The following is a 26,962-nucleotide window of genomic DNA, read 5'->3' on the forward strand; positions in this document are numbered from 1 at the left end:
AATAACTCATGAAAATATTCAGAGAAACTGAGTGTTTTAAAAACAGAACAGATGCTTTCAAAGAGAACAGATTCCAAACATTTGATATTTTCCTGAAAATTTGCTTACCACCCTCATTCTGTTAGGAAAAAATACAATACACAAATACTTGATGCAGCTACATAGAAAAACCATCCAAATTTCACACCACACAATCTGTAGATGATGATTTTTTCCGGGCATCTGCAGCTTGGCACAGCATGGAAGCCAAGCAGATTTGTTGCTGAAGCAGGCCATAAATTATTTAATAAGAAATATATTTAAGAATAACGCTTCCACTCCTCTCCCGCCCAGCAGCTGCTGCCGCTGTTGCTGTGTCTGCGTGAGTAGCTGTCTGTGCGGGGATTGGCCAGCCCAGCACATCTGTGCTATTGGCTGTGTTTCCAGGCTGCGTCACCGCTCGAGTTGATGGTGAGATTTCAGAAATAGGTACGTGCATGTTTATCAACCCCAGGCAAGCTAATGCCATCATGTTTCAGCTCAGCCAGAGTAAAAAAACTCTACCAGAGAGAGTTAATTAAAATGAAGTATTCACATAAGGAAACCCAGCAATAACAATTACTAAGGGCTGATTTCTGTAGGCACTTAGGAGGTGAAGGGACTCGGCTCCCTGCAAATTACTGTAATTGTTCAGATTATGGAAATACTCATACTAGATCACAGATCTGTTATTCTTATTTATCTTCAGGCAACTGGGCTTTTTTTTTTTTTTCCCCTCCTCCTGTGGGGAACATACTGTAAATGAATTCAAATCCAACCTCTGTCAGATACTCCCTCTTCCTCGGTTCTAATCGCTTTCCTTGCTGCGTGGTAGCTTTGAGACTTGACAGCACAGACTTGCAGTGGATTGGTTACTGGTGCCATACACATTCAGATATACTGTGCCTTTAGAGAAATCAGGGTTGCCACAGGAAGGTCCAGTAGTTATGCATTATTCCAGAGAGAAAGGTATGATGGGCTTGATCTTAGGTTTTGAATAGCTCCACTTCCAGGAGGAAATTGGAAATTCAACCCTTCATCCTGGTAAGGCAGTCACACACACACACACACACACGTGTATGTGTATATATGTACATAAAGCCAGACGAAAAATTTATTGTAAGAGAATAATTGATGCTTTTTAACCAATGCCACTGTTTGTTCACAAAAAAGCAATATTAATACTGATATTTCCTTTTAAGAAATACTTATACATTTATTTCAGCGTATGCAATGCACATTTTAAACAGTACAGTCCTACCCTCAATGGCAGAAATAATGAACAGGATTTGCCTTGCTGTAGCTAGCATATTCTTAGTTACATTAGTACCTAAGGCCTAATTCTTCTATATGCACTTGTACATGTACATCAACGGAGTATCTGTAGAGCTTGTGTCACAGAACTTGCTATAGCCGCATATATGGATTCAGTTTAGGAGCACTCACTTGTATTCATCATAAACCTCCTGTTTGGGAAGGGATGTCTCAGGGTGTTCTTCCAAGGTATTCCGTATCCAAGAAAATGCATGCATTTGCTGCGCACGGCTAGATGACATGGAGATCTGATCACTAGTGAAAGAAGAAACAGTTCTGATAAAAGACTTCACTCTATAGCTCCTCCTTGGTTACAAAACTTAAAAATGGACCACCTACACAGATGGAGAGATACCAGAGAGAAAGAGAGCCAGCACCTCACACATTTAGCTCTTCCTTCACAAGTGGGCAGTTGTCATCTTCCTCTCTCACCTACAGTTTAGCAAAGTGACTCCATACTCTGGGTCTTTGACGGGTGAGAGTTCAGCTATTTCCCCTCTTACATTTATTGTCTCTTACTGACCACCTGAGCTTCAGCCTGCTCAGTCTTTGGAAACATCCAACTTTCTCAGCAGAGCTCAGAGTACTTCCAGTAGGCGCCTGTCTGCCTATAATTATCCTGTGCTATTTGGGGATGTTGTGATCTCCAGGTTGGTTTTCTAGATCTTACTTTAACCAAACAAATATTACCAGAAATACTATGAATTCTTTCTTTCCCCTACCATCACATTTGCGTTGCTGCATTATCACTTCCTACATAAGAAGGGAAGGAACAATCATGCTTAGACTGCAAAACACTTTCTTTGATGAGCCTTATGTGGTAGGAGATTTATGTTTACAAACTACCCACGCACTAAAGATTTCAAAGTTAAAAAAAAAAAAAAAACTTACAGGAAAAAAAAAGTCCTTAACATTTATTAAAGACTGTTTCTATCAAACACAGCATGTAAATGCATTCTGAACAGATAAGTCCCAAGGAAGTTAAAGTTTTCAGAATTAGCTGCTTTCCTTTACGCACACACAAGTCACACACGTACCTTTTGTCTCCATTGTTGGGACCCGAAGGCAGCTGAAGGTAGAGGTAGAGTTTCTCTAGGTCTGTAAACTTCTCAACTTCTTGCTAGATAACAAAAATGTTGTTTAAAAAAAAAAAAAAAAAGGGAGGGGGGAGAAAAAGCAGGGGGTGGGGAACCAAACAATAAGAGTTGAGTTTGAGAGTCAGAACCTGTCACACAACAGCGTATTCCAGATAACGGCAGTAGTTACTGATGTGAAAGAATGCAATTGTGAGCGTTCTGGGAGCAGACCCTTGATTTCCTCTATGCACACTAGGAAAATCAGTTGTGGTAACGTACTTGAGCCTTATCGGTTGGCCTCCATGCAGCAAGGAGCAAAGGGATACTCCTTCAGGAAGACACTGCAGAACCAATGTAGCCTTTTCTAAAGGGAAAAGAAGGCGGCAGGGCTAATGGCCAGTGAGACCTGACAGTTTCCTTCAGCAGTGAACAGAATTGAGTGAAGAAACTAAAAACCTGAACTGCATTTCAAGCCAGGGGTCCCCACCCGACAAAGGCTGGGCAGAGTCTTTCCCAAGCTCCAGCCAGGTCAAGACCCATCGCCCGTCAGTGGCTCATAACTAACGAGAGGAGAAGACAGAGGCGAGCTCCCACCTCCTCTCTGCTGGCGGCTGCCTTGAACATGGGGGTTCCCTAAGCCACCCGCGCCACCAGGAAAGCGCTGCCTGGTAAGGGAGCGTGGAGAACGCAGGAGCTTTCTAGTCCCAGCTGTCTAACATGACGAAGAAACAGCTTCACAGAAGTGGGCCACCAGCAATGTGACAGACATTCTCAGAGCCAACAGAAACATTTCCAGCAGCAGCCAGGTAACATACGCTAGGTTTGTTGCTTCTATAAGCTGCAGCAAACCACAACATTTGTTTTCTTTCTCTGACAAACTCCTGAAATTTGTTGACACCGATTTCTGTGCGGCTTTTGCAGCAGCTTACACAGCAATGGTGCTTAAACCACCAAACAGCCAAAGAGCAATTTCTTAATGGGTGCATTTTGCAAAATTCTCTCTGCACAAATCACAGCCTTTGGTCTTCCCTTTAACAAACCCTATTGAAACTACTGAAAACAGCAACAAATTCTTCAATGAAAGAATTTAAAGGAAATATAACAACAGCAAGAAAATTTGCATTTATTATGTCGCCTTTGCTTCAAGGAAAGGTTTAAATGGCAAATGCCAGAGAAGCATGCCCCAGGACACGGTTCAGGTAAGAAGATAACCTCATGTGGTACGTGTTAATCCACAAAAGGACTTAGAAGATAGCCTCTCTTTCAAATCTAATGTGTTACCGTACAACATAAAGGGTGAGGTTTTTAAGGAAATATTAAGAGTTTAGGAAATATTAAACCCATTAGCTCTCCCGGAGCTGCAGCTCTGGCAGAAAGAAGGGGCTGGGGGCAGGAGGCCTTGCCCGAGTGGCAGAGGCACGGCTATGCAGGCCACCATGGTGAAGCCCCTCGTTTGAGAAACAACCTATGTCAAGAGAAGAAACGTGACTGGGATTACATTAGAGAAACCGTTCTCGACAGTGGAAGCTACCCAGCAACTCACTCGTCAGCAAAACTGCATCCTTGATGTTCAGACAGCTAAGGATTATGAATTTTTCACGTCTTCCGCTGAGAAAGCTGGGTAATAACTTTGTCTCACTGTTTTCATCGAAAACCCACTCTTTTCTACCCCTTGCCACCGGCAGCACATTTTGGACAACTCCTTCAGCATTTTGGGGGGAGCCCTGGAGGCAGGATCTTCCAGGAGAGAGGAACATTAATATGCAGCCGGGATTCAGAGGCCGTTCATGAAGGTAATCCTACCTGGGTGATAATTAGATAAACCTAAGCTTATTAGATGAGCCTGAATCTATTTAGACTTAACCACCTTAAAAACGAAGGAGCTGCACCAAAGAGATGGAACCTGGCAATCAGCACAAGTAGATTCAGGAAACAGAACTACTATGTTTTGTGTAGACTATTTTCTCCAAATGTTTCTAAAACTCTCAAAATTTAGTTCACAACCTTGGTAAGTATAATTTCTTTTTAACCTCAGCTGACACCTACCAGTTCTCAGTGCCAAGTCTCCAGCAAACTCAATAACAACTATATTATTGAGACTGCTCAAAGTATCAAAACTTTGAATTTCTTAATGCAGTCATAAAAGCATTGGTAAAGCAGAGGATCATTTCACCTGGCCTACTGACTAGGAATCTCTGACCAAGGGAAAAAGAAAAAGAGGAAAAAAATAATAATTAAAAGATTCATTCATCCTGAGTTTTCCTTTGTGGTAAGCTGGATGTGTACATAAACGAGTAAAAAAACCACAAAATATAAAGTTTCTTTTTTCTCCTAAGAAAATAGTCAATATCATGTTTGGTGAAAATCAAAATTGTGTATTATGTGGAACAGCAGGGAAAAGAGTCACACCATCAAGAGAAGACTGCGAGGCAGGCATCTTCTTGGAAGAACATTCCCCTTTGTGTAACCCTTCAAAGCTTATGCTACAATAGTTTTTAAAACCCACAGAGAATGTAAAATGTCTGGGGAATCCTCTTCCACTACTTAAAAGGATCTAAGCAAAAATTTTGCTTCAAGTTTCCTGACCTTAAAGGCTTGAGTCTCTCTGTCAAGTTAAATAAAGGGTGTCTAATTCTCCAAAGGTTATTTATAAACCATGCTTCTTGAGGCTGCATTAGAAAGCTATATAAAAGTGCTAAACTGGTTGCAGGACCAAGGTGTAAAGCCCTCACAAAGCACCACCTCTGCTATTTTAGGTCTTCACACATTATGTTCATCTCCTATAATCTCTAACTGGAATTACATCAAATGAAGATTCGGTGAAGATGTGGAGCAGGCAGTGTTCATACTTATTTCACAACTTTCCTTCAGTTAACACAAAAAATATGTCCATTATTCTAAATATCTTAGTTATCTATCTTATACTTTGACACAGAAAAACTAAGGACAAAGAGTTAGAAACCTGAACTCACAGATCAGCAAAGACTTTCAAGTGTCATATCAAGAAGCAGGTGTCTTTACTGAGATTTTTGTTTGTTTGTTTCAATAGTCATGATTCCACAAAAGAAACACACAAAACATATAGCAAACAAATTAAACCAGAGATCCATTTATCTTTGTAAAACAGCAACTGCACAGATCTGATCCAAACGAATCTGTCCTTTTGCTGCCTAAGAAAGATACAGAACAAGGCTCTCAGGAACAAAAGTAACTTTCTTTTTCATTCTAATTGGCATTTTGTTTGGGCAAATAAACAGGTTTGAAAAACAGGATGGCCAAAATAATTTTTTCGTTTTTTTTTTTTTAATAGCAGTTTTTGACATCTGGTTCCATTCTGAGTGACAATAACCAGACACTGAAACTTTTCACAGCACACGGAGACAAACACCAGCTCAACCCAGAATGTGGCTAAGGAATTCATTTGTGATGTAGGAAACATGAGTTTATTCATGTTCCTGCTTTGAACTGGAGAACCTAGATTTGAACTTGAGTCTCCAGTATCACAGAACACTCTGCTGATCTGCTGGCAGCTCTCAACTGTTAGGGAAGTTTCACCCTAAAGTTGTCAAAATGAATTACCAGGGAAATCTCCAGGGATTGTGCTTTTTCTGGGTTGTTTTAAAGAAGAAAATATTCAGTCAGGCCAATTGTAAAATAAGATGAGGAAGGATACTACTACTAATACAAGGAATGGTGAGCAGAGTTAGAGCTTCGTTAATTAACACAGCGATGAACAGCATTAAATTTGAATGATTTTACATTTCCATAATGAAGGTAGAACTACAAGTTATTTCTGTCTTAGAATTTTGGTGAAGAGGAGTCAATGGCCAGGGGCACTGCTGCAAGCTTTTTGCAATACTACTATTTCAGAGAAAATGGACTGATCTTCATATTCAGATCTACATTTTTAGGTATTTATATACAACTATAACTAAACTCTCAGGCCTGGAAAGTAAAAAAGGCTATTGTGATGGCAATGTAACTTGCACCTAGTGGCAGACTGGTTCTAAATCTTGTCATATTTCAGCAGAACAAACATCTATTATTGAACAATCAGACTAAGAATAGCAAAGTAGACAAGCAAATAATCTCCCCACTTTGAATAAGGGAAGCAAGAAGTAAAGGTTAAATAATTTGCTCAAGGTCAGGTGATTTGTTGGGAATATGATCAAGTTGGAAAATAGCTATAAGATTGCTAATACTTCAAACAGAAGCTATTATTTTTAAAAGAGAGCTGCTCATAAACACATCTGGTATGCTATATCTGAACAGAAGCAACAGAAACATACTTCAGGTGCTAAATATTCCAAACAAGCCCTAAAAATACATGGCAGCTTTGTACTGACAAAGCATCCAAGTACAGCTGCCAAAGCTTCATAGAGCTTCTGCTTGTTTTCTGTAGGGCCAAAAAGCAGTGACAAGCTAACCACCTTGTCTGCAGCAGGACTCGGGCATATTGCTTCAGCAGCAGCAGACCATGTATTTGTGCTGCCTACACTATAACTGTTCCAACAATCAGTGGCTTTGGTCATTACTGCCATCTATCCAGCAATCTCTCACCAGCACTGACCTCTTTTTAGCAGATTAAGGAAAGAAGCCTTCACCTTCTTGCTAAGTGATTATATGGATCACACCATTTTTTAAATCAGGTTCAAGAGTTCAATTAGTATGTGGCAACAAACATAACAAGCAAAGTCATAAGAGGATCTACTTCTAGACACGTTTACTACAGTTAAAAAGATGTTATAATGAATTTTTAATGGCTGTTTACACCACAGTTCTTGCTAATTATCTTTTCTGGATTGCACAGCACACAATGATTTTCTTATGCTCTTCCAGAACCTGACAATATGTCAGAATGCAAACGGTGCAGCACAAAACTTAAGGCAGGTAACTCTGGTCTCCTGTACAAATAAAAATTGCAGTCTTAGTACCCTTACTACTAGCTGTTTTCTATAGTCCTCTGCTGTTAGTTGCCCCCACAGCAAAGACCACTGCCATTAGCTTTGTCTCTTCCCTTTTCTTTGTTGTTACCCTGTTGTAAACTAGGCAGCCTCTACGCTAAAGAGCATTGTCTCTGCGTGTATGTGTGCTACTCTGCGCACTGCGGCTGGGGCTCGTGCTGCCAAACACAAACAACAGTAAGTGCAGTTTGAGTTTTTCCTCCATTGGTGTTTTTTATTTTAAGGTTGCTGGCAAACTGATGAAGTTTAAATGGTTTAAGGTATCATCAGCACCCTTCCAATATAACTGAAAGCTGCTCCCAGACCTCCTTTTCAGGGTAAAAGAAACACAGATATTGCCCCTGCAGGCTTCATGAGACTGATTCAAAGACTCTGACGAGGTTTCTATCTGAACTCAACGTGTAAGAACACGCACTTAAAGGAAATGTATGGATCTGGCCATAAACTTGGACTCAGACTCTCTGCAGGCAGTTGGGTACTGATGATGTCTGAATACCCCAATCACAGGAGCACTCCGACAAACCCATACGTATCATATCAACCAGAGAGGAGCCTGCTCATTCACCTTCTGCAGGACAAAAAGGCCTGAAAGGAAGCTCCTCACAAGCAATTTAGAACAATTTATTCATGGCCTTTTAGTTTTAAACACTTTTAGACTCTGTGCTGCAGCTCACAGCTTTAAAAAACCATGGAAACCGCAGAAACCATCTTAGCAGAATGTTTCTCTCTGGAATGTTTACCTTGCTTTCATATTTACCTCCTGAAACTATTCTGACCTTGGATTTTGCCTTTTAAACTATCTGAACAGCACTAGATCTAACCTCTACTACGCTAGAGTGGCCTTGCCATTGCTGATGGGACTCCTCTGAACTCATCAGCAGGACAGGCAAGGAAGCATCAGAAACAGAAAATCGGACCATCAAACTGCTGCTCTGTTCAAAGTCAGGCTACGGAGCCTGCTTCGGGTGCAAGGGCGCTATTCAGAAAAACGGCCTGCCCATCTGATGGAGGACCACAAGTGACCTATACGAGTGAATGGAAATACTGGCTTAGACAAACTGCCACCTACTCCCAGCTTCAGTGGTCTAGGCCCACAAGTCTGCAGATTTTAATACAAGAATAGTCCTACTGTACTCTCATCTTAAAAATGATTTCCAAGAAGCAGATTAGTCTGCTACTTATTTACTCCTTCTCTGATGCTACAAAAGAATTCCTCCCCCACTTCCCATTTTGTACTGCAGAAAAAGCTGGCGTTAAGTAGTTTTGCAAGCGCAATTTGCCCTTTTGCCACTGAAGACAAATTTAAGATCTTATATTCACCTACTTTGTGTCCACAGATGCCACTGAAAAATAAAGAGGGGAACAAAAAAGGACATTTTGCATCATTTGTTTAGTCAGATGCAGCCAAGAATTCTTTTAAGCATAGGTAAAACTGGGTCCAAAGTTTGTTTGCAATACAACAATACAGTTAGCTTTAAACTTCTGGACACAATTAAGACAACACTGTAAGGAAAGAATTCCGTGCCATCTGAATTAGCCTTTGACAACTTGACTTTAAGGTATTCCTGCTCTGCTCAGCTGGATAGATTCTATTTGATAGTATCCAGATGGTTGTCTGTGTCATCATTTTATCTTACCTGCTGGTACTTCTGGATGAAATGCCAAAGACAGAAAGTCAGAGTAAGTAGTTCCTTCTAGTCTTAAGATTTATGAACTCAGACTCTGATTTAAAGAAACTTAGAGCTTGCTCACTATTAAAGAAGCAGGCAAAACCACTTTCTGAGTTAGTCCTAGGTATTTGTTTCCCAGAAATAATATTTTCTGACAGTCTAGATCCTGTTATTTCAAATGCACAAAGGAAGGAGATGCTTATACATTTAAAGGGCTTTTCTTCTTCAAAAATGGCACATCTCTCTGTCCTAAGAAGCATAACTGAACAGCACCTGTAGTATTGCTCATTTCTGGGAAAATACCTCAAATGGTGTGCAACTTTTGAGGTTGGCAGGATTTAAAGAAACAAAACAAAAATCTGACAATTATGGCACCTGCAAGATTTTCATGGACCAGGACATTAGCATGCCAGGTTTTGTAAAAACACGCAGTTCAATACAGTTCCTTCCCTAAAAGGTAATATTGGCCATTAATCAACTGCTTTAAAGAAGCAGCAACAAGTAGTCAAGGGCAATAATCACTGTTATAACAAAACAAAGAGCCAAAAGAGCAATGGAACCTGAGGGCACAATTTGCTTCTTGCAGATGCTGATCTGTGCAATACATAACCCTGTATTGAATATAACCATGCTTACAAAAGCAGTAGGGCACATTTTCCATGCCTTATCTATATGGACAGCTCTACAAGTGGAAACCATGGCCAGCATAGTAATCATGCTGCTGATTTGTGAAGAGGGCAAAATCCCCCTGAAAATGAACACTAAACCCACATCATATATTCTTTTGGCAATGGGAACTACTTTTGATCACATTTAGCATAGTACATTAAAGTATTACCAAGAAAAGGCTTCATAATAGCTGTCAGTCTCCAGAGCCATCTATTTTGGCCTTACAATTTTATCAAATATTAAAAAGCATTCTGGAGTTGTACTTACCAAAATGCAGTCCACTTTAGATTGTACAGTTTTGCTAGATGTGAGGGAAGAAAGAGAGAATAGAAATCTTGAATTAATCTAAACAGTAATGACAAAAATATTACATTTTAGAATTGCTATAGCTATACTAGAGGCTTAATCTCTTGCTGTGAAATATCCTGCTAATCTATGGAAGAATACTCATCCTGCTACTTTTTTGTAGAAAGTCACTCCAAATGTAACTGTTTGTCATAATACTTGCCTTTTTGCTCTTTTATATAAAAGCAGTTTATATAAGAAACTGTGTATATGTTTTAATTAAGTATCATTGCAATTGGGAGCTACTACCCAAGTAGCCAAACTGTCGGGAGGGATGTCACTACTTCGCAGCACTGGGTTCAGATGATTGTATGCTCTTCCACAATGCAGATGCATTTTACTTGTTCATCTCTGAGCACAAAGAAAAAAAACCCTGCTTCAAAAAATCCCACCACCTCAAGGCATTTGTTTCTAGTTTTCCAAAGAGTTAGTACAAAGCAGGCACAGTTGGTATTCCACTGAAAACTTAGTTTTCCACTTTCATCTCACCACCTCCCAGTTGGTTTATTAAAAAGAGACTGGGTGGAGACTCAAATTAAAGTATGCCATAAATGACCTCAGTAAATGTGCCAAGGAGCGCAAATGGTATGGAACTTCTTATACTTCACATAAACACACCCATAAGCAACTTCTGTGTTTCTTAAGACTGTGTTTCACATGCTTGGTCTGACTCTGCATCATCTGAAGGTATTTACCATTGCTGTGAAGAGAAGCAGGAGCTTTAATGTGCAAAAAACAATAGTCTGTAATGCTGGACACCTTCTGAACAAGCACTAAAACAACTAGTTTCTGAGTTTAGGGAGCAATCTTTTCCTACTGGAATAAAATACAAGTCAGCCTACTGTTAACACAGAACAAAGCCCATCACTATCAATTATTTTACTTTTATGCAGGCATCGCTACGTCACCAAGACAGATCAAGTAAGGTATCTGATGGAAATGTTAAATCACAAGCAAGAAATAAAGAAAACAAAAGTCTCTAGTATCAGGGGGGAGGGGTGGTAGGGGGGAAACAGAAAGCAGACCCACTGAAACAACATCTACTGTTGCACCAGATGCTCAGAGGCAGGAGCTAGGCTGTCCAGTCTGCTACAGTACCTCATTTTGAAACCAGGTCTAAATTCTGTTCTGCCAGAGCTGCTATTACTGACGTGGAAGTGCCCATTCCCATACAAGAACTGCGTATAGCTATAACAACAGAATTTAATCAAAACTTCAACAGGTAAGAAGAGCAGACATCTACTGAAGCAGATACACCAGCATTTGATTTTGCACTAGGAGAAGACAGTCAGTTGGGTAGATGCTCAAGGATGACAAGGAAGGGATAAAGCAGAGCATCTGGGATTTGTGAGAAGAGAGTGTTAAAGACAGTAAAATGGAAGCTTTTCTTAGCCCGGGGAAGGGGCCTAGGTCTAATGTAGTATCTGAAGAAGGAAAAGAGCACCCAAATGTCATCTCACTGTCTTACTACAAAAATCAAATGACACCAAGCATAGAAACCTGCTGCTGCTGTTAAGGGAGATCACTGCTCCAGACTCAAAGCTGACCAAGGCATGTTGACAAAAGTCAACCGAAACATCCGACTGTTCTGGGCACAAGCACTTTCTTCACCCAGGAATGCACCCTGTTCCCCTGTCTTGTGTCCCTATCAGGTCTCATGACCCCCGGGCTGCTACAAATCCACAGCCTCTCTTACAAAGTGCTGCTCATGACAGTGGGCAACAGGGCTCAGGCGCACATGCCCATTTTGGTACCTAAACCTTGCTATAGGCTTCACATGCTAGCTTAATGCAGAAAAGGAGCGTGGAAGGTAAGGGGATGCAGGGAGATGAACAGACCAAACTCAGGCTGAACACAGCCTGTATTCCACAGGCTTGCACACAACATCACGCGTTAAATTTTTCAGGAGAATATGCTTCGGCCAGCATGACTGACAGCCCTACTAGACTGTGTCACACTGCCCATAAGCATGCCTGCTTGCATTTATATTTTCTTCTTGCAAAAAGAAAGAGGCAAGTCTTTCTTTTCAGGAGGCAACTGGGCAGGAGACCCCTAGAGCTCTCCTTTTATCTCCAAAAATCAGTCTGAGCCACTAAATGGAAACTCTCAAATTTGGTTCAGGCTCTTCTAGTTTTGACCTCTGTTCCCACAGTACTGACCAATAGTGTCTGGAAGGACAAGCAGAAGAGCAATAATAGGACCAGTGAATACAATTTTTATACATATATATACACGCGCACACACACACATATATGTATGCATATACATATACACACACACACCCCCTGTACTGAACTCTGGTGGGCAGGAGTAATGTTTCCTTTTTGCCAAATGGTGGCACAAAAAGCATAGCCAAGTTCATGTCTTCCAACGTGCAAGCAGATGTCATGCCATTTAAAAGGCAAAGGTCCTATGCGTTAAGCAGGCATAATGTCTATTTTAACAGCAATTTTTTTTATCTCCTGTTCTGTGCTCCCTAGTTTATTAGGAGAGACATTGTTAAAATTTCTTACTGGTAAACTGAGGTTTCTTCCACCCTAATCAGAGCACAGGTGAGCATACCCTGATTCTACAAAGCCTCTGCCCGCTAACATAAGTAGTCCTATTTACTGCCAGTGGAGTCGTTCCATGTGAAAATTAAGCAACAGCAACTCTGAAGAACCAGTCTTTATACTGGGAACTTGCTGGGACAGTGACCATTCCATGGTCCGGAACATCGCCCAGAGAAGCTCCACCTGGTGAACTCACAAGATGCACCATCTCCATTATACCAGGAAAATAAAAGGGCAAGTGACAGATGCAGTGAAGGAACAATCATCCTATTTGCAATTTATCTGCCACTTTTGTTTACTTCACCCTACCTTTTCCTTTGCAGGCTTACAGGACAGATGTATTTTGAAAGCTGAAAGTTAGTTTACAAATAAGTCTGCTTCTGTCTCTGTGAAATGCATCCACTACTTAATACTTTAGCTGCAGTAACTGCACCAGTTGTGCTCAGTTTTACCGGCACCAAGATTTAACTTGGTCAACTGTCTTGGAAAACTTCCAGCAACTGTTAATTCTGTAGGCCTCCTATATCCAGCAATCACAAAAGCACAGCAGAATCAAGCCCTATATGATGTTATTTCTAACATTTGGAGGCTGTTATCCACACACTTTGCTACATGTCTCGTAACGGCTGCAGGAGAGCACCAAAAGCGATAAATGCTCTCACTAATGAAAATAACTATTTGAATCTGCTAGTGACTTGAGCCCATTTGAAAACTAAAAATAGAAATTATACTATAAGCCAACAGTTAACATTGCTTCTCCTGGACAGCTGCTTCTAGCAGCACCTGGGGGCTTGCTGTGATCTACATGTCACTAACCAGCCCCAACCAAAAAGCACAGCTAACACTGTTCATTCCTTTGCAGCTCTTTATGCTGAAAGTCTCCCTGAAGTTAAAATAAACTAGTTCACTTACTAGACCTAAAACTTAATTCAGGCATAGTCGAGCAATTTTATCTAGGATAAGAAGGAACCTTCCTGAATCTAGGGTAGGCTGTCTCCTATGAGTGATAATAAAGAAGACTTCTTTTTACAGCTGTTCTCAAATTATCAGTTTGCAAGAGGTTTCAATTCACCATAAGAACCTGACAGTATAAAACTATAAATCAAAACTTTATAACAAAAGAATTAATGACTATCACAATTAATGACGAAACTTTTATTAAGTGGATGCTATCATGTAAACTGTTGGAAAGTTAAGATGCACTAAACTACTTAAGAGATGTAATTCCATTCTACTGTCAAGGGAAATCCTACTCAAAAACATGAACTCCGCCAAAATAAAACTACAGCCTGACTCAACAAATACACCTCTGAAAAAATATCATCAGCCATCAGGCAGAATTCTCAAAAACAAGAGCTCAGCTTCTATTAAAACAGCACAGAAAAGGGCATTTCTTAGCCTGTGGTTTAGAAGTGCTTAAGAGAGCTGCTTCCTGCAAAAGCCCACTGTGATTAGAGGAGACTTCCAGCCCTCTGTCTTCTCAAGGAAGACATGGTGACAGCTTTTGCTCGATAGCTGACTCTAGCCAGTCTTAACATCCTCAGTTTTTGACTTAACCTTTAGGTCTGAGACCAGCCTGAGACCTTTGAGAGAATTTTGAACTTAAGTTTTGAATGCTGCAATAACTTCAGCTCCTAAATGCTGAAGCCACGTTGACAAATTCCTGAAGATACCTTGGGGGAAGGAAAGAAAAAAAAGAAAAAAAGAAAAAAATCAGACTAAAGCATTTCCTCAAACTGCTCTTCTATCTTATGCCAAAGTATGTGTGTCTGCTTTCCCTGACCTATTTATGTATTTCTACTCAAACAGCTCCATTTTAATGACCCTGACTTGGCACGAGCAGAATGAAGAGTGTGTTCTCTTCTCAGGTGCTCAGCTGGGTTTATTTTGCACTGAGGGAGAGATGGAGGGGAAAGTCGGAGAGAGGGCAAGGAGAATTAATTTTTTTCCGAAGTGGCATAAAACCAGATGCTGCCAACCTTTCTCAAATTAAGCAATACCTAACTTTCAGGAATAGTTTAACTACTCTAAGCAATATGGGAATATCGTGTTACAAGAGGCAGCAGAATCCAGTTGCTCGAAGAATATTTAGTATTTCCTTAATGCTGTAAATAGTTGAAGTCATATAGCCACAAGCGATATGAGAAGCCTTATGTCTGAGACCAGAAAAAGGAAGGTACTTGGGAGGAGAAAAAGAAAGCACTCAAACTTACCAGCTACTTCCCAGTTAACTCTATATGCCTTCTCAGAGCTTGTGCAATCACTGGAACTAACCCTTATCAGCTTTTTGATTGCAAATCGCTCATCATTTAATATTAAAGCTAGCAGCAAAACAAATCCTGCAGAAGCATGCATGCACAGTGAACACGTTGTTTGAATGCCAATCAGCTGCAGCAGCATTCCTGTTTCACAGGCCCCACTGTACAGGTGACACCAGCAAACCAGCTCTCACAGCTTTGGATCTGGTAGGAGTGGGACAGCACCACCTCCAGGAGGAGACTGGCACACAGCTCCCACAGGGAAGGTCCCAGCCCCAAAAGTCACACAGGGCAAGGTTTTGACCATAGAGTAATAAAATTAACCCTCAGACGAAGAAAGATGTGAATAATGTCAATAAATTCAATCTGGCAAAATTCAAGGGAGAAACGGAGCCACAATTACTGTTCAAAACATCCTAACAGCTTGACTAGATGATCCTTGGGAAGCCCAGAGTCACTTTTTCATTAAGATTGTAATACTATCAGTGAAGTTACAACAAATATCCTGTATCCTCTTTAGCCCAATACTACAAATATTTGCATAAAATTGGAACATCCTCCTGAAAACAGACTCTGTAGCTTTATTACTTGTGCTGGCTCCATTTTGGACAGCCTAAGGAAAACATTATTTGTGCCTAACCCTAATGCAATCCATGAAAAGGAACCACTTTCTGTCACTGCTAATACCACATCGCAGATATTACAAAGACAGGATACCACTGCTGACCGGACAGCAAGGATTTCCCACTGCAGGGCTTCCAAGCTGCCAATACACATGCATCTAGTTGTATTACCACCTGCCATACAGTATACAGTAAGAAAAACTGCAAGCTAGAAAGAAAAAAGAAAACAGAGTGTGCAGTTACCTATCACCAGCACTGTTAACTAATCACCACCCCAAGGAAATACACAAAAACAAAAATCCCTACATGCAGGTAACAGCAGTTTACTAAAGCTTCCACACAGCAGCTTTTCTCCAAACCCCGGTGACGGGTTTAGTGCCTTCAACCTCCCATCACCTATCCTTCCAGAGTGCCTGCAACAGGGCACCCTCTTCAAAGGCACAAAGCCGTTTTCCCTGAAAGCTTCCACCTACAACTGTTCACAGTCTCAAGGATTATAACAACCAGAAACAGACGGGGTGCATTAATGCCAAAGACCAACCACAGGATCTGGTCTGTTAAAGGTTATCACCTCTCCCATTTAAGTATTGGTGCAAGAGCTTTGGCTCTTCCTCTTGGTTAAAAACCACCCACCAACACACACAGCTTACCTTCTAAGAGGGCAGGAAAAACCTTGAAGCAGCAAGGCTCCTGCCGCTGATACTAAGGTCATACAGACACCCTAAGATGGCACAGTGAACACTGTAGTACCCAGTCTAAATTCCAGTATTTAAGCTCTAAAGTAGATAGTTAATCACATTACTCCACTGTCCGCAGTCTGATGCTCACAGAACAGTCTCTTGTTAGTGCCAGATACTACAGAATTAACAAAGGCTTCTTTAGCTAACCAAATCAATAAATTTTTAAAAATAATAAGAGGTTTCTAAAGTTCTAAAATTAGTTTTCTTTGGCAAAAGTGGGAAAAAACACAAGTTCTTTTTCTGTGGGAGAAAGAAGAGGAAAAAAGGCAATCATCCAGCAGAGCCCTGAAGGAGGAAGAGGAGCAGGGCCTGCTCAAACAGCCGTAAGGAATTCTCCCAAAAGCTCACTTGCAGCCCACGTGTACGACTCATACCGTATGGTGGCATAATGCTGCCCCAGTATTTTTACTCAGCTGTCTGAAAACAAGCCTTCCATATGAAAATGAACAATGCCCAAGATAACAGTTGGAGCCGGCTGCCAAGGAAGAAATATTGTGGCCACATGGCCTTTTAAAAATTATTCAGCTATGAAAAGTCTCCATCTCCCACTGCATCAGTCGTTCCCCCAGGTGATCGCCAAGAGCCATTTGTCAAACTATTTAACGATAAGGTCTAGGCAGTCTTTAAAAGGCTGCTCCTGTGGAGGGCCAATGCTACGTGCGCAGCCCGGCCTGGCCTCTCTGGGCAGCAGGCTTCTTGCCTCCTGGTCATGGGGTATTTTGGTGCTGAGAGCAACCAGGAGCTCTTCTTCCTGCTCGGGTTCCTGCTGCCTCTTTGACTCTTCCAAAAATCTGTTTCGTTCCCAAGTTAAGCAAGTTATATTCCATTACTAAATACCAACAGTGTTTATCTAGAATAAGTCATCTTTGCGAAAGCCATGTTAAAATAGAGGGAATAATTATTAAACTGAACACACATCCTTTTGGAGAGATCCAGATACCTCTTCCAGAACTCCGACAATGTCAGAGGATGTTTAAGAAAAGTCTATTTATTCTGCATGCTGTGAGGAACCACTCAATAACAGGATTACCAACCGCACTGCAGTAGGTGGTACTATCGGAAAGGTGCTATTACTACAGACTTACCATGACAAGCACTGCGTCCCAACAGTGCCTGCAGGATTCGGCCCTTAATTCTTAATCTTACTAAATTAATGCTTTTCTTTCTTAGAGTAACAGCTCTAAATATATCTTCATGTAACATTCCACTCAGAAGCACAAAGAAGTGTTAAACGGGAGCCAAGGATCATCTAAGGAGAAAATTATGAAACAGCCGCCTATGTGTGTTGCTACTCAATTAACATCTTAACATATGCCACGTTACATTGTCTGGCTTGGCTCGCATTGATACAAGATGTAAAATGGCTGTAAAAGCATTTCAATTAAATATTCAGAAAGCAGAGTTACAAAAGGTTAATACATGTGTCTGAATTACTGAAGTGATGATTACATACGCTTCCAGTTAATGGAGTATGAGTTTAGGCTAGCTAAGGCTGCTATAGATGGTTACTGCACATCGAAAGTGCACCCGGGCAGCTCACTTCCGCAGCTCAACCTTGGCATTACAGAATTACCCACTCTCCTCCCATCCTCACCTCTTACCGTGCGACACTGAAAGAGCCAAAAATCACGGCTTCAGATGCCACCTAGGGGCTCTGTCCCTGCCTGCAGCCTCCTCTCCCTGCAGATATTCAACCTTGTCTTAAAGACCAGTTAGGACATTTTACAGGCCAGTCCTTGAAAGTTTCAAGCTCTGCAGCTCTCAGTGACTTCAGTGACAGTGTGTGTGGTGGGGTGTTTGAGTGTGTACAAAAGTTGGTCTTTTCAGATGTGCCTACTTGTAAACAAAAATAATCGATGACTTCTGGCCCCATGTGACTTTAAACATATTCAAGGATTAAATTAGCACTATCTAGTCCAAAACTATTTAATCTTCCTACCCCAATACACCGAAATCCAGCTTATATTAGCGAAACTCTATTTCTGAATTCTCAAAACATCAGTTTAGACAGAATTATGTCAGACTACCTATCCCACTTCCAGCTAAATACCATGTGCAACTGAAGGAAGAAGGATGTGGGAAAAACATACCTTGCCAATACATATATTAAGATGCAGTCACACCCTAGTACACTCATCCGCAGGCGCCACTCCAAGCAAGGCTTAGTCCCACCTAACTGCGAGCTGTTACTGAACAGGAGCAGTTCATTTTCCTCCCCACATCAGAATGCCTTTCTGCAAGATCACGCAAATCGCACAGCCAGAGATAAGCTGGATTCAATTGTGTTGGATCTGGTTGCTGACAGAAAATTTATCATTTCTTTAACAGATCAGTTTTCCACTGAATCAATTAACTTACCCTTCTCATCCTACAGCCCCATGATGCAACACAAGGCAGAAGGGCAGAGCTGCAGGATCGGTCCTTTCAGTGGTGGCTAGGTCTTGTTCAGCGTAACACTGAAATAGCCTCTCAGTGATACCACAGGATACTACTACTAAAACAGACTATTCACTATTCCAAACACAAAAACAAACAAACAAACAAACAGTGAGAGTCATAGGGGAAGTTCTGAAGACAGGAACATAACAGTCCTCCTTGTATTTGAAGACTACTTTAAAACAGGGAAAAAGAAAATCTTTATCAGACAAGCCACACGTCTTGCCGGAAACACAGTTGGACTTCCTGGCGGAAAGGAAACAATTACTTGTTGCACGTGCTCCAAGTTCTCTCAAGAATTTTTCAAGAGATCCGCTGAAATAAGTATGTTAAAGTAAATTTGATAACTCATTTTATATGCAACAGCAGTTTTCTGTCACATCCAGCTGCACCTTGTCCTCTGCTGTATGTTGCAATTTTAAGCTAGCCCAGCTGACTTCTAAAATGCCAACTTACAACATCAGGTCATGAAATCTTTGAATAAGTGTAATATTAGTACAAGCGAAGACAGACCTGGTCTCAAGCAGATCCAGAACTGTAAACAAGACAGCTACCAGTAGTGGCAAACTTACCTCAACCTACTCTTTTAAGCTGCCTGAACATAGTACAAAAGCAAGCAAACACAAGCAAAACATTTAATATAAGACAAATTAAATCTTTTGGTATTTAAATGCAAAAATATTCCTACTCCAGATAAAAGCTACAGGGACTTTAAGTGTGCCTTGGAAGTACAAGAGGTATTGTTATTTCCCTAAAGCATAAAAATAGCCACAGAGTTCTCTCCACTGGAGACTTACAGAGGTATCCAACTCTCAGGTCTCCAAAGAGTAAACAAAGGCAGCATTCACCAACTGGTAAATATTGGCTCTTTCAGCTTGAAGGCAGACTCCTCCTTAATCCAAGTCAAACCACTTTTCTTAGCAAAATAAGGAAGCAACAAAAACAGCAAACTGATAAAACAGTGGAACAAGGGCTAGCTGCAACTGACTGATGTACCCTGTAACCTAACCTATGTCCTTCCACTTGCTGAAGAAAGTAAGTGAGACCGGTTTTAGATCAGACACAAAAAAGGAACAATACTGGATCACAGTGCTGAAAAAAGTAATATTTGGCATGCTGCTACATTTTAAGTTAGTGCAGGTTAAAATTGGTCCAATATGGCTTCAATACTTGTTATTAGAGCAAACGCAAGCAAAGTGTTTAACACAGGATAAACATTAAATTTAATCCCTTCACTATTTCTAAGACTATGACAATTTTATGAGTACTAAGTAATGCCAATTATATGAATAGCTAAACAAAAAAAGAAGGTAAGGCTGCTAATAAAATGCCCAAATCTCAAATTCAGTCCACTGTAATGAACTGTGAAGAACAACCAAGAAGTAATTAGTTGGCAGACAGCAGAATGCCTGCGTCTGAAATTTAGATCTCTAAACAATGCCTTTAGCTCTCTGAAGAAATCTAACAGTATTCAACACTAAAGACTTGTCCCACAATTCTTACAATAACTGGGAAGAATTTATACAACCACTTACTGCCAGGTGCTCTATTTCAGCAACAAGATATTCACATTTGAAGTACCTGTCTTTTTTAACATACGTATTTTGCCACAAGTTACTTTAATGAACTCTTAGAATAGACAAAGAAAATGCTTATACGCACCTTTCACCTTGGTTCTTTCAGCACTGGTCTGAAATAAAATCAGTGCGTATTGTTCAGTGTGTATTCAGGAGGTCTCTCTCCAGCCAGGACACACTATTCGAAGGATGTGATGCCCTCTGTACATTATGTGGGAAGATAATACGACTTCAGAGGAGCTGCATCCTATATTTATTATTAACAATCTAGATGAGGCACTGCAGGGTATTCTAAGATCAGGCTGCAAAGATCAATTGCCTAGAAAGGCTAAATACAGAAAGCACACGGTGATCTCACTAAAGCTACATGGGTGGGGGTGGGGGGGAAGACTACTTGAATAGGAACTCTGCATCTAAAGTAGGTCCTGCTAAAAGCAGAAAGCATGGATACAGTCACCAGATAGGCAGGTTTGTGGCTAAATGTCAAATCATCTATCATAATAGCTGACCTATTTCAGGATGAAGCCTTCTGGGTTTCAAAACTAATTAAAACAAAAATCTTTCGATGTTTCTAAATTTGGTCTAAAGACAGCTAAAAGATCTGCTACAGAATTTTTGCCCGTATTCAGCAGAAGCCTTATCCTGTTACAACATTATTACTCAAGGGCAGTATTTCTAAGGGGTCAGAACTGGAGATGCTATAAACCTTGATGAGATTTTTTGCCTCGGGCCTTTGTCCTACAAGACTCCAGACAGGAATCCCTGTGAACTAAAGAGGTGACGTTCCCCATCAGCACAGCCTCCACCCCCACCCCGAAAAGAAAAAAAACACACAAACCACAAAACACGTGCACACAAAAATCCCCTGTACTACCAACTTCAGAGAAGACAAAAACACTTCACTTCCATGAATTTAGAGCCATACACCCTCACCAACAGGACGCGGTGAGAAGAATGGAGCACCTTGCTACACAACAGATCACGCAGCAGAATAAAGACCTAGTGCTGTAGGATCCTTCTCCTGTGGAAATGGTGGCTATGAACGGCTGATGGCAAAATGAAATGATATACATACTCCTGAAAAGATGGGAATGGTTCTACACTCTGCTTAGCTTTAATACACACCCATACATGTAAAAATCTGCATCAGATTGTTTTTTTTTATTACACAGATAGTTATACAAAGCTCACATTAATCCACTATAAAAGCCTATGATGTTAACAGGATCTATCCCAATGGTTTCCTACCCTTTCAGGCTGCAAGCACACACACTCCTCCATGCTGGCGCAGGTGCCAGGACAGCAGATTTAAGCCTGCTGATAGCAGGTGTGTTTCTTCATGTTTACTCCTCATGATGCCCTTAGCCACTTCCACTACCCGCAGCCTTCCTAGTCGCCTTCTGTTAACAAACAGGTTAACAAACAGGTTTGCTACTAGCTGTTAATTTGGTACCCAGGAAGGGATCCCCTGTTTAGCAGTGCCATACCCAGTCATACCCAACCTCTTTCATGGCTTTATCCAGTGAGGGCTAGCCCACAAAGCGAAGCAGCACCTCCCATACTCCAAAGGCCAGGGCTGAGCATGCACCCAACGCCACCGCCACGCCTCAAGGAGTCTCAAAGCGACAAACTAGCACCCAGACACTCCATGCAATCAGCCCCTCTACAAAACCAGCAGGGTCAGCAACAACCGCAGGTTTCCTGCTACCAATCTGGAAAGGTTGCTTGATCCCATCTCAAGGTATAAGCGGCCCTTTACACTATCACTACTATTTCAATGCTACCTGGGGCCTGAAACATGCTAGGAAAGTACAAAAGGATTTTAAGGGCTATAATAGGGGCTGGTTAGCCCCCACAGATGCTGCACTGAGGAGGTTCAGCTTAACCCATAGGACAATCACTCCATTGCACACCCCACTGCTGTCTTCTCTGATGCTCCCGCTTTTTCCTCTTCCTCCATGCCACAGCCACCCATTTCTTTCCTCTCTTACACTGAACAATCCACCTACAGGCAACAGCCTGTTTTTCTACAGATAAATCCAGCTTTTTCTCTAGCCCTCACCTCCTGACATTCCCTGCAATATCCTATTCCCACCACTTCTGCCAGCACCCTGATCTCCGTATTTGTACAGTCTTCCTTCTTCTCTCCAGTTAGTTCCTCTCCTCTCATGGCTTTCCACCACACAATTGTTCTACATACTTTTTTCCCTCCTTAAGGAGCAACCTGTAGGCCTTGGGCCAGATCCAACTGCTGACCTTGATTATTTCCAGGGAATGCAATCCTTGCTACCTCTGAGGTTTCCCTATGCTGAGTAATGCCCTGAATATCTACAAGCACTCTCCAAGCACCTGCCTACTCACAAAGGTTCATTTATTTTACGCTAGATGGGCATGGGTTCTCCATCACAGGAAAACCAACTTATCTCTCTGACCTATGCCAGGGCTCACTGGCATACCCCATAACCCTGCTGCCTGTTCTTGACTTTTTTGGAGTGGTTAAAATTTAAAAGCTGAATGTATAGAGGATTAATATGGCATTGCTGCCTGACATGTGGCAGCCATACAACCTCTCATCTCAAAACCAAAAAATTCCTCATCTCCATTCAACAGTCATAGGTTCCTTCAGGCCTCCATCCTTCAGTCCTGTACCTGCACCTTGGGGAATCTCTCACTTGCCTCTAGTTACAGACTTCATCCCACTCCAAACACAGAAACTGTGTGGTATCTGCAAATAAGAAGTGGCAAGTAGCCAGAAGTGTCTTGCCTGCCTCAAAGGTCAGTTCATGGAACACTAGAGTAGTGTATTCTGTAAGTTTTCCTCCCTCTTTCTGGGGAAAAAAAGAAAAATTCCTAATGACATGTTTTAAAATGCTTTTAATTCCAAAGCTTAAGAACTTCAGAGAAGAGTTACAAACACATGCTACTCCAATTCTGAAGGATTTCTTTTGCAAAGCTTGAGCTCCCTTAACTTGCAACCCAGATGAACTGTAGTTTACTTGCAGGCTCAAGAGCTTGTCTAAACCTGTGTGCTGGCTTAAAATTAAAGCCATACAAAATCTAATTAAGTTAAAGCAATGTAAGATCGTACCTGCATGCATCTAATTCAGTCTGTACCTACAAAGCTACGTTTGAACAGCTGCATTCACTCAGAGGTGGTAGGAGTTTAAATAAACGTGTCAAATGAGCATGTCAGCCTGCGCTATGCAACCAATTGTTCTGACACAAGATTACATTTGCAAACTACCTGACTTGTGAACCCATAAGGCTTATGCAGCTTCACAGCAACCAGAACAAGCAACTGCACTGTCAGTGTTATATAAATGACAAGTTTAAGGAAGATTAGCACCATTCACTCAATCACCTTCACTCCACCCACTGCCTCCTTCATTGCTAGAATTCTTCTGCAACTGTGATGAATGAACAAACAAGTCTATCAGACTACATCTTTCCTCTAAAACCTAACTTTGGAATGGAAATTATCAATAGCAGGCACTTAATCAGTACTTAATACCCACAATTTTAGGGTTCCCTGCTTCATCTCCTCAGCACAGAGGACCACCTATGCAGTCTGTATCAGCCCTGTAAGCAGATCGCACTACAGATCTACTGCCCATCCTACTTCTGTAGACAACTGAAAAAAAAAAAAAAAAAAGAAAGAAAAATTGGCCATTATCTTCTTAAGTAATATTCCTGCTTTGCAGGCATAGTGTTGCCAGTAAACATTTTGATATCTATTTTAAAGTTCTCATATTATCAGTTTTCTTTGCAAAAACATAGCAGACAGCACGCGTTCTGCCCTCGTATGGCATATTGAAAGCATGCAGGTTATAAATTGGGTTTAGCACCATATTAGGATGACTTGCAGAACATTCTCATGGTTTCATTATTCATAATATGTCCATCCCAAACTTCTCCCAAAAGACTGTGAAGTTATACCATGACTTACTTAGTAAAGCAGGCAGAAACAAAAAAGGCTGCCCATCACTAAATCTAGAACAGATCTCAGAAAAATTGCATTAAACTTGTGAATTTCCAAAAATCGTAACACCAGAGATTAAGTTTAGGACGGATTTATACAGAAAGTTACTAAAGCAATATGTACTGAGATTCTTGCACTGTAGAAACTCACCTGTAGGCTGCAGCAGACAACTGGCTATCATCAAGCATCTAACAATTTACTGAACTATACTTGTACGGAAGTCTCACACTAATGTTACCTGTGATTGCTATCTGATGGCTCTTTTTGAAAAGAGACATCGTCTAATAGCACTACAGAATCAGTCACTCCGGATTTTCACTCCAGTGAACCATGGTCATGTGTGAACGTGCCAGTGGGAGAGTAGATGCCTCTGTTAAGGAAATTAAAATGTCTTTTACTGATTATTATAACTAAGTTTGATTTCAATTTTCAGGGTGAACTGTATGCTGCTTTGTCACTTCTTTACTGAGTAGCTGAATTAACGAAGTCAAAATTGTAGCTCACTTTTCTGAGTTTGACAGAATTGAGGAAAGGACCATCTCCTCCAGAAAAATACAGTGTGTTTGAGCTATTTCCTTACCTCTACAGGGTAATGCATTTGCTCTGGAAACAAAATGGATTCAATAAAATGGCTCAAGTAACATACTACTACTCGTTTTTCCTTCACAATTTATTAAATGAGGTAACTAATATGAATGTTATTACTTGTTTCTTAAAATTGTCCTACTATTACATAAAATCTAAAATTCTGCCTCACACACTGTATGCTGTTTTTGAAGGACAAATCAGTGGTCTCATTAATGTTCTTAATGTAATAAAAAAGTCACAAGCTCAAAATGCAAACATGGGGGCAGATAAACTTACTAAACATATAAGCAGCTCCATCTTTGCCAATAGAGATCTAAAAGCTCCGATCAGCAGATTCATGTTGGAGTCTGAAGCCAAGTGGTGTCACAAACAAAGGTTTAGAAGCTCAATTTTAGGTCCCCATTCTTGAATATCTTGGGTCAACTTTTGACACAAAGCTAATAAAGTATTCAGTAGTAACTAAGAACTTTTCTGAAATGACAAGAATCACTGTAAAGTGACAAATACAAATTATCAGGTTGTGCTGCAAACACCTACCCCATGATAAATAGTTTACTCTGAACATATAGGAATTGTTGATAGGCAACATCCCAGTATGTACATATGTGTCTAACCATTTATAGAAACTGGACTTTCACACACTGAAGCACTGTACATGCATCTAATTTTTAATGGTTTTTAGTTAAGCTACAAGATTCACTGACTTCAATGTACAGAACCATGATGACGAGAAACCTTCACATTCTTGATGCCTCCAAAAGCAGCAAGCTTCTGGGAGGGAAAAGATGCAGGTTACTGCCCATTTCATGTGTAATGAAAGCTAAGTGGGGACTGCTTAAACTTAATAGTACTAAACAGAAAAGTTTATCTTTTTTTCACACTTTTATTCTTAGTTGGTCTGAAAGATGCTGATTCTCAGTGGTGTTACAATTTTTGTAAAGTTTTATTAACCAGGAGAACTGACTATTTATAGTGTACATTCAGGCACATATCTATAAAGGTAATCAGACACCTAACTTTTACTCAGAAGTAATCAATAACAGATAGTTGTCTGAGTATCTTCATGGGTCAGGGACTTAATTTTTCAGGTTACCAAGTCTTCAGGTCCAGCATTTTAGTATTTTTGTATGAGAAAATGGAAATATTATTCACCAGACTGATTTTTAACTGAAATTCCACTCTAAATTGCATTTAGACAAACTTTGGTCCATTGTAACTAAACACACACAAACCAGCATTTCCAAATGGCTGTAAAAAGTGAAAAAGTTTTTTCTTATGTCTTCAGCACATTTATTAATTACTTAGCATTTTTTATTTGACTCAGTAAGCTATCTCTAGTTGTTGAATTCAACTGTTCAAAATACCCTTTTCCAAGTTTTTAGAACTAGATCTGACAATCCCACTTTACTCGGTCATTGACTTGAAGAGGCAAATACACTTTTCTCTCAGCTGTCAATTCATTTCTCAACTGTATATGAAATGATTATTGAACTATACCATTGTAATCAAACATAATGAATATCCTTCTGCAGAGCAGGCTCCTGAAGGCAAAAGCTGGCTTAGTTCTCCCGCACACCATGGTTCCAGGTGCGTAACTAGTGATTACTGTCAGCTGACTAATTTGTCTTTTAAATATCAACTGATTTATTTAGTTTACATGACCACTAATAACAAGTGTAGGCCCTAACACACTTACCATTTAAAATGCAAATAGGTTTAATTAAAAAAAAAAATCAAAACTGTAAAGAAAACACACTAACTTTTTATGTATCCTTAATCAAAGAAACACCATACTTCATCAGAGCTTAGATAAAAGGTTCCTGGGGCACAGTCTCTGACTCTTGCAAAATTATTTTAAAATGATTGTTGGCTTTGGCTTCCAGCAGTCTCATAGTATAAAGAACTGCAGCTTTCATGCAAGGAAAGACAGACAGTCACAGACATACTCCACACGCAATGACCTGTAGTTCAGGGTGAGACTAACCAAGCTTGGTAGCAACTCCAACACCAGCGTTTCATGAACTTGGCCTTCTGTGTCTCTTACAACACCTGTACGTTCACACTGCTTGCTCTGTGATGCACTACTGTTCTTCATATCAGAGATGGAGTAAGAGCTGGCACAACGGTCCTTTCAGCAGGCCCAGCTCCAACAC

At 40.7% G+C, this 26,962-nt stretch overlaps 1 protein-coding gene across 2 annotated transcripts in view; it reads right to left on the reverse strand.

The window, feature by feature from the left end:
* RFX7 (regulatory factor X7) overlaps positions 1-19,524 on the reverse strand; it is a 40,991-nt gene extending 21,467 nt beyond the window's left edge. Inside the window, exons 1-4 of one of the 2 annotated variants that reach the window (XM_026060865.1) lie at positions 19,463-19,524; positions 9,979-10,012; positions 2,370-2,452; positions 1,465-1,587 (exon numbers count right to left, since the gene is read on the reverse strand). In XM_026060865.1, coding sequence (XP_025916650.1) covers positions 1,465-1,587; positions 2,370-2,452; positions 9,979-10,012; positions 19,463-19,509 — 287 coding nt within the window. In that variant the 5' untranslated portion in view covers positions 19,510-19,524. Of the gene's footprint in view, positions 1-1,464; positions 1,588-2,369; positions 2,453-9,978; positions 10,013-18,587; positions 18,724-19,462 lie in introns of those variants that run through there. The other variant, XM_026060866.1, reaches the window with a different exon arrangement.
* Positions 19,525-26,962: the final 7,438 nt, after the last annotated feature.

The sequence above is a fragment of the Apteryx rowi genome, unplaced genomic scaffold, assembly GCF_003343035.1.
Source record: "Apteryx rowi isolate R43461 unplaced genomic scaffold, aptRow1 scaffold_172, whole genome shotgun sequence".
Lineage (NCBI taxonomy): Eukaryota > Metazoa > Chordata > Aves > Apterygiformes > Apterygidae > Apteryx > Apteryx rowi.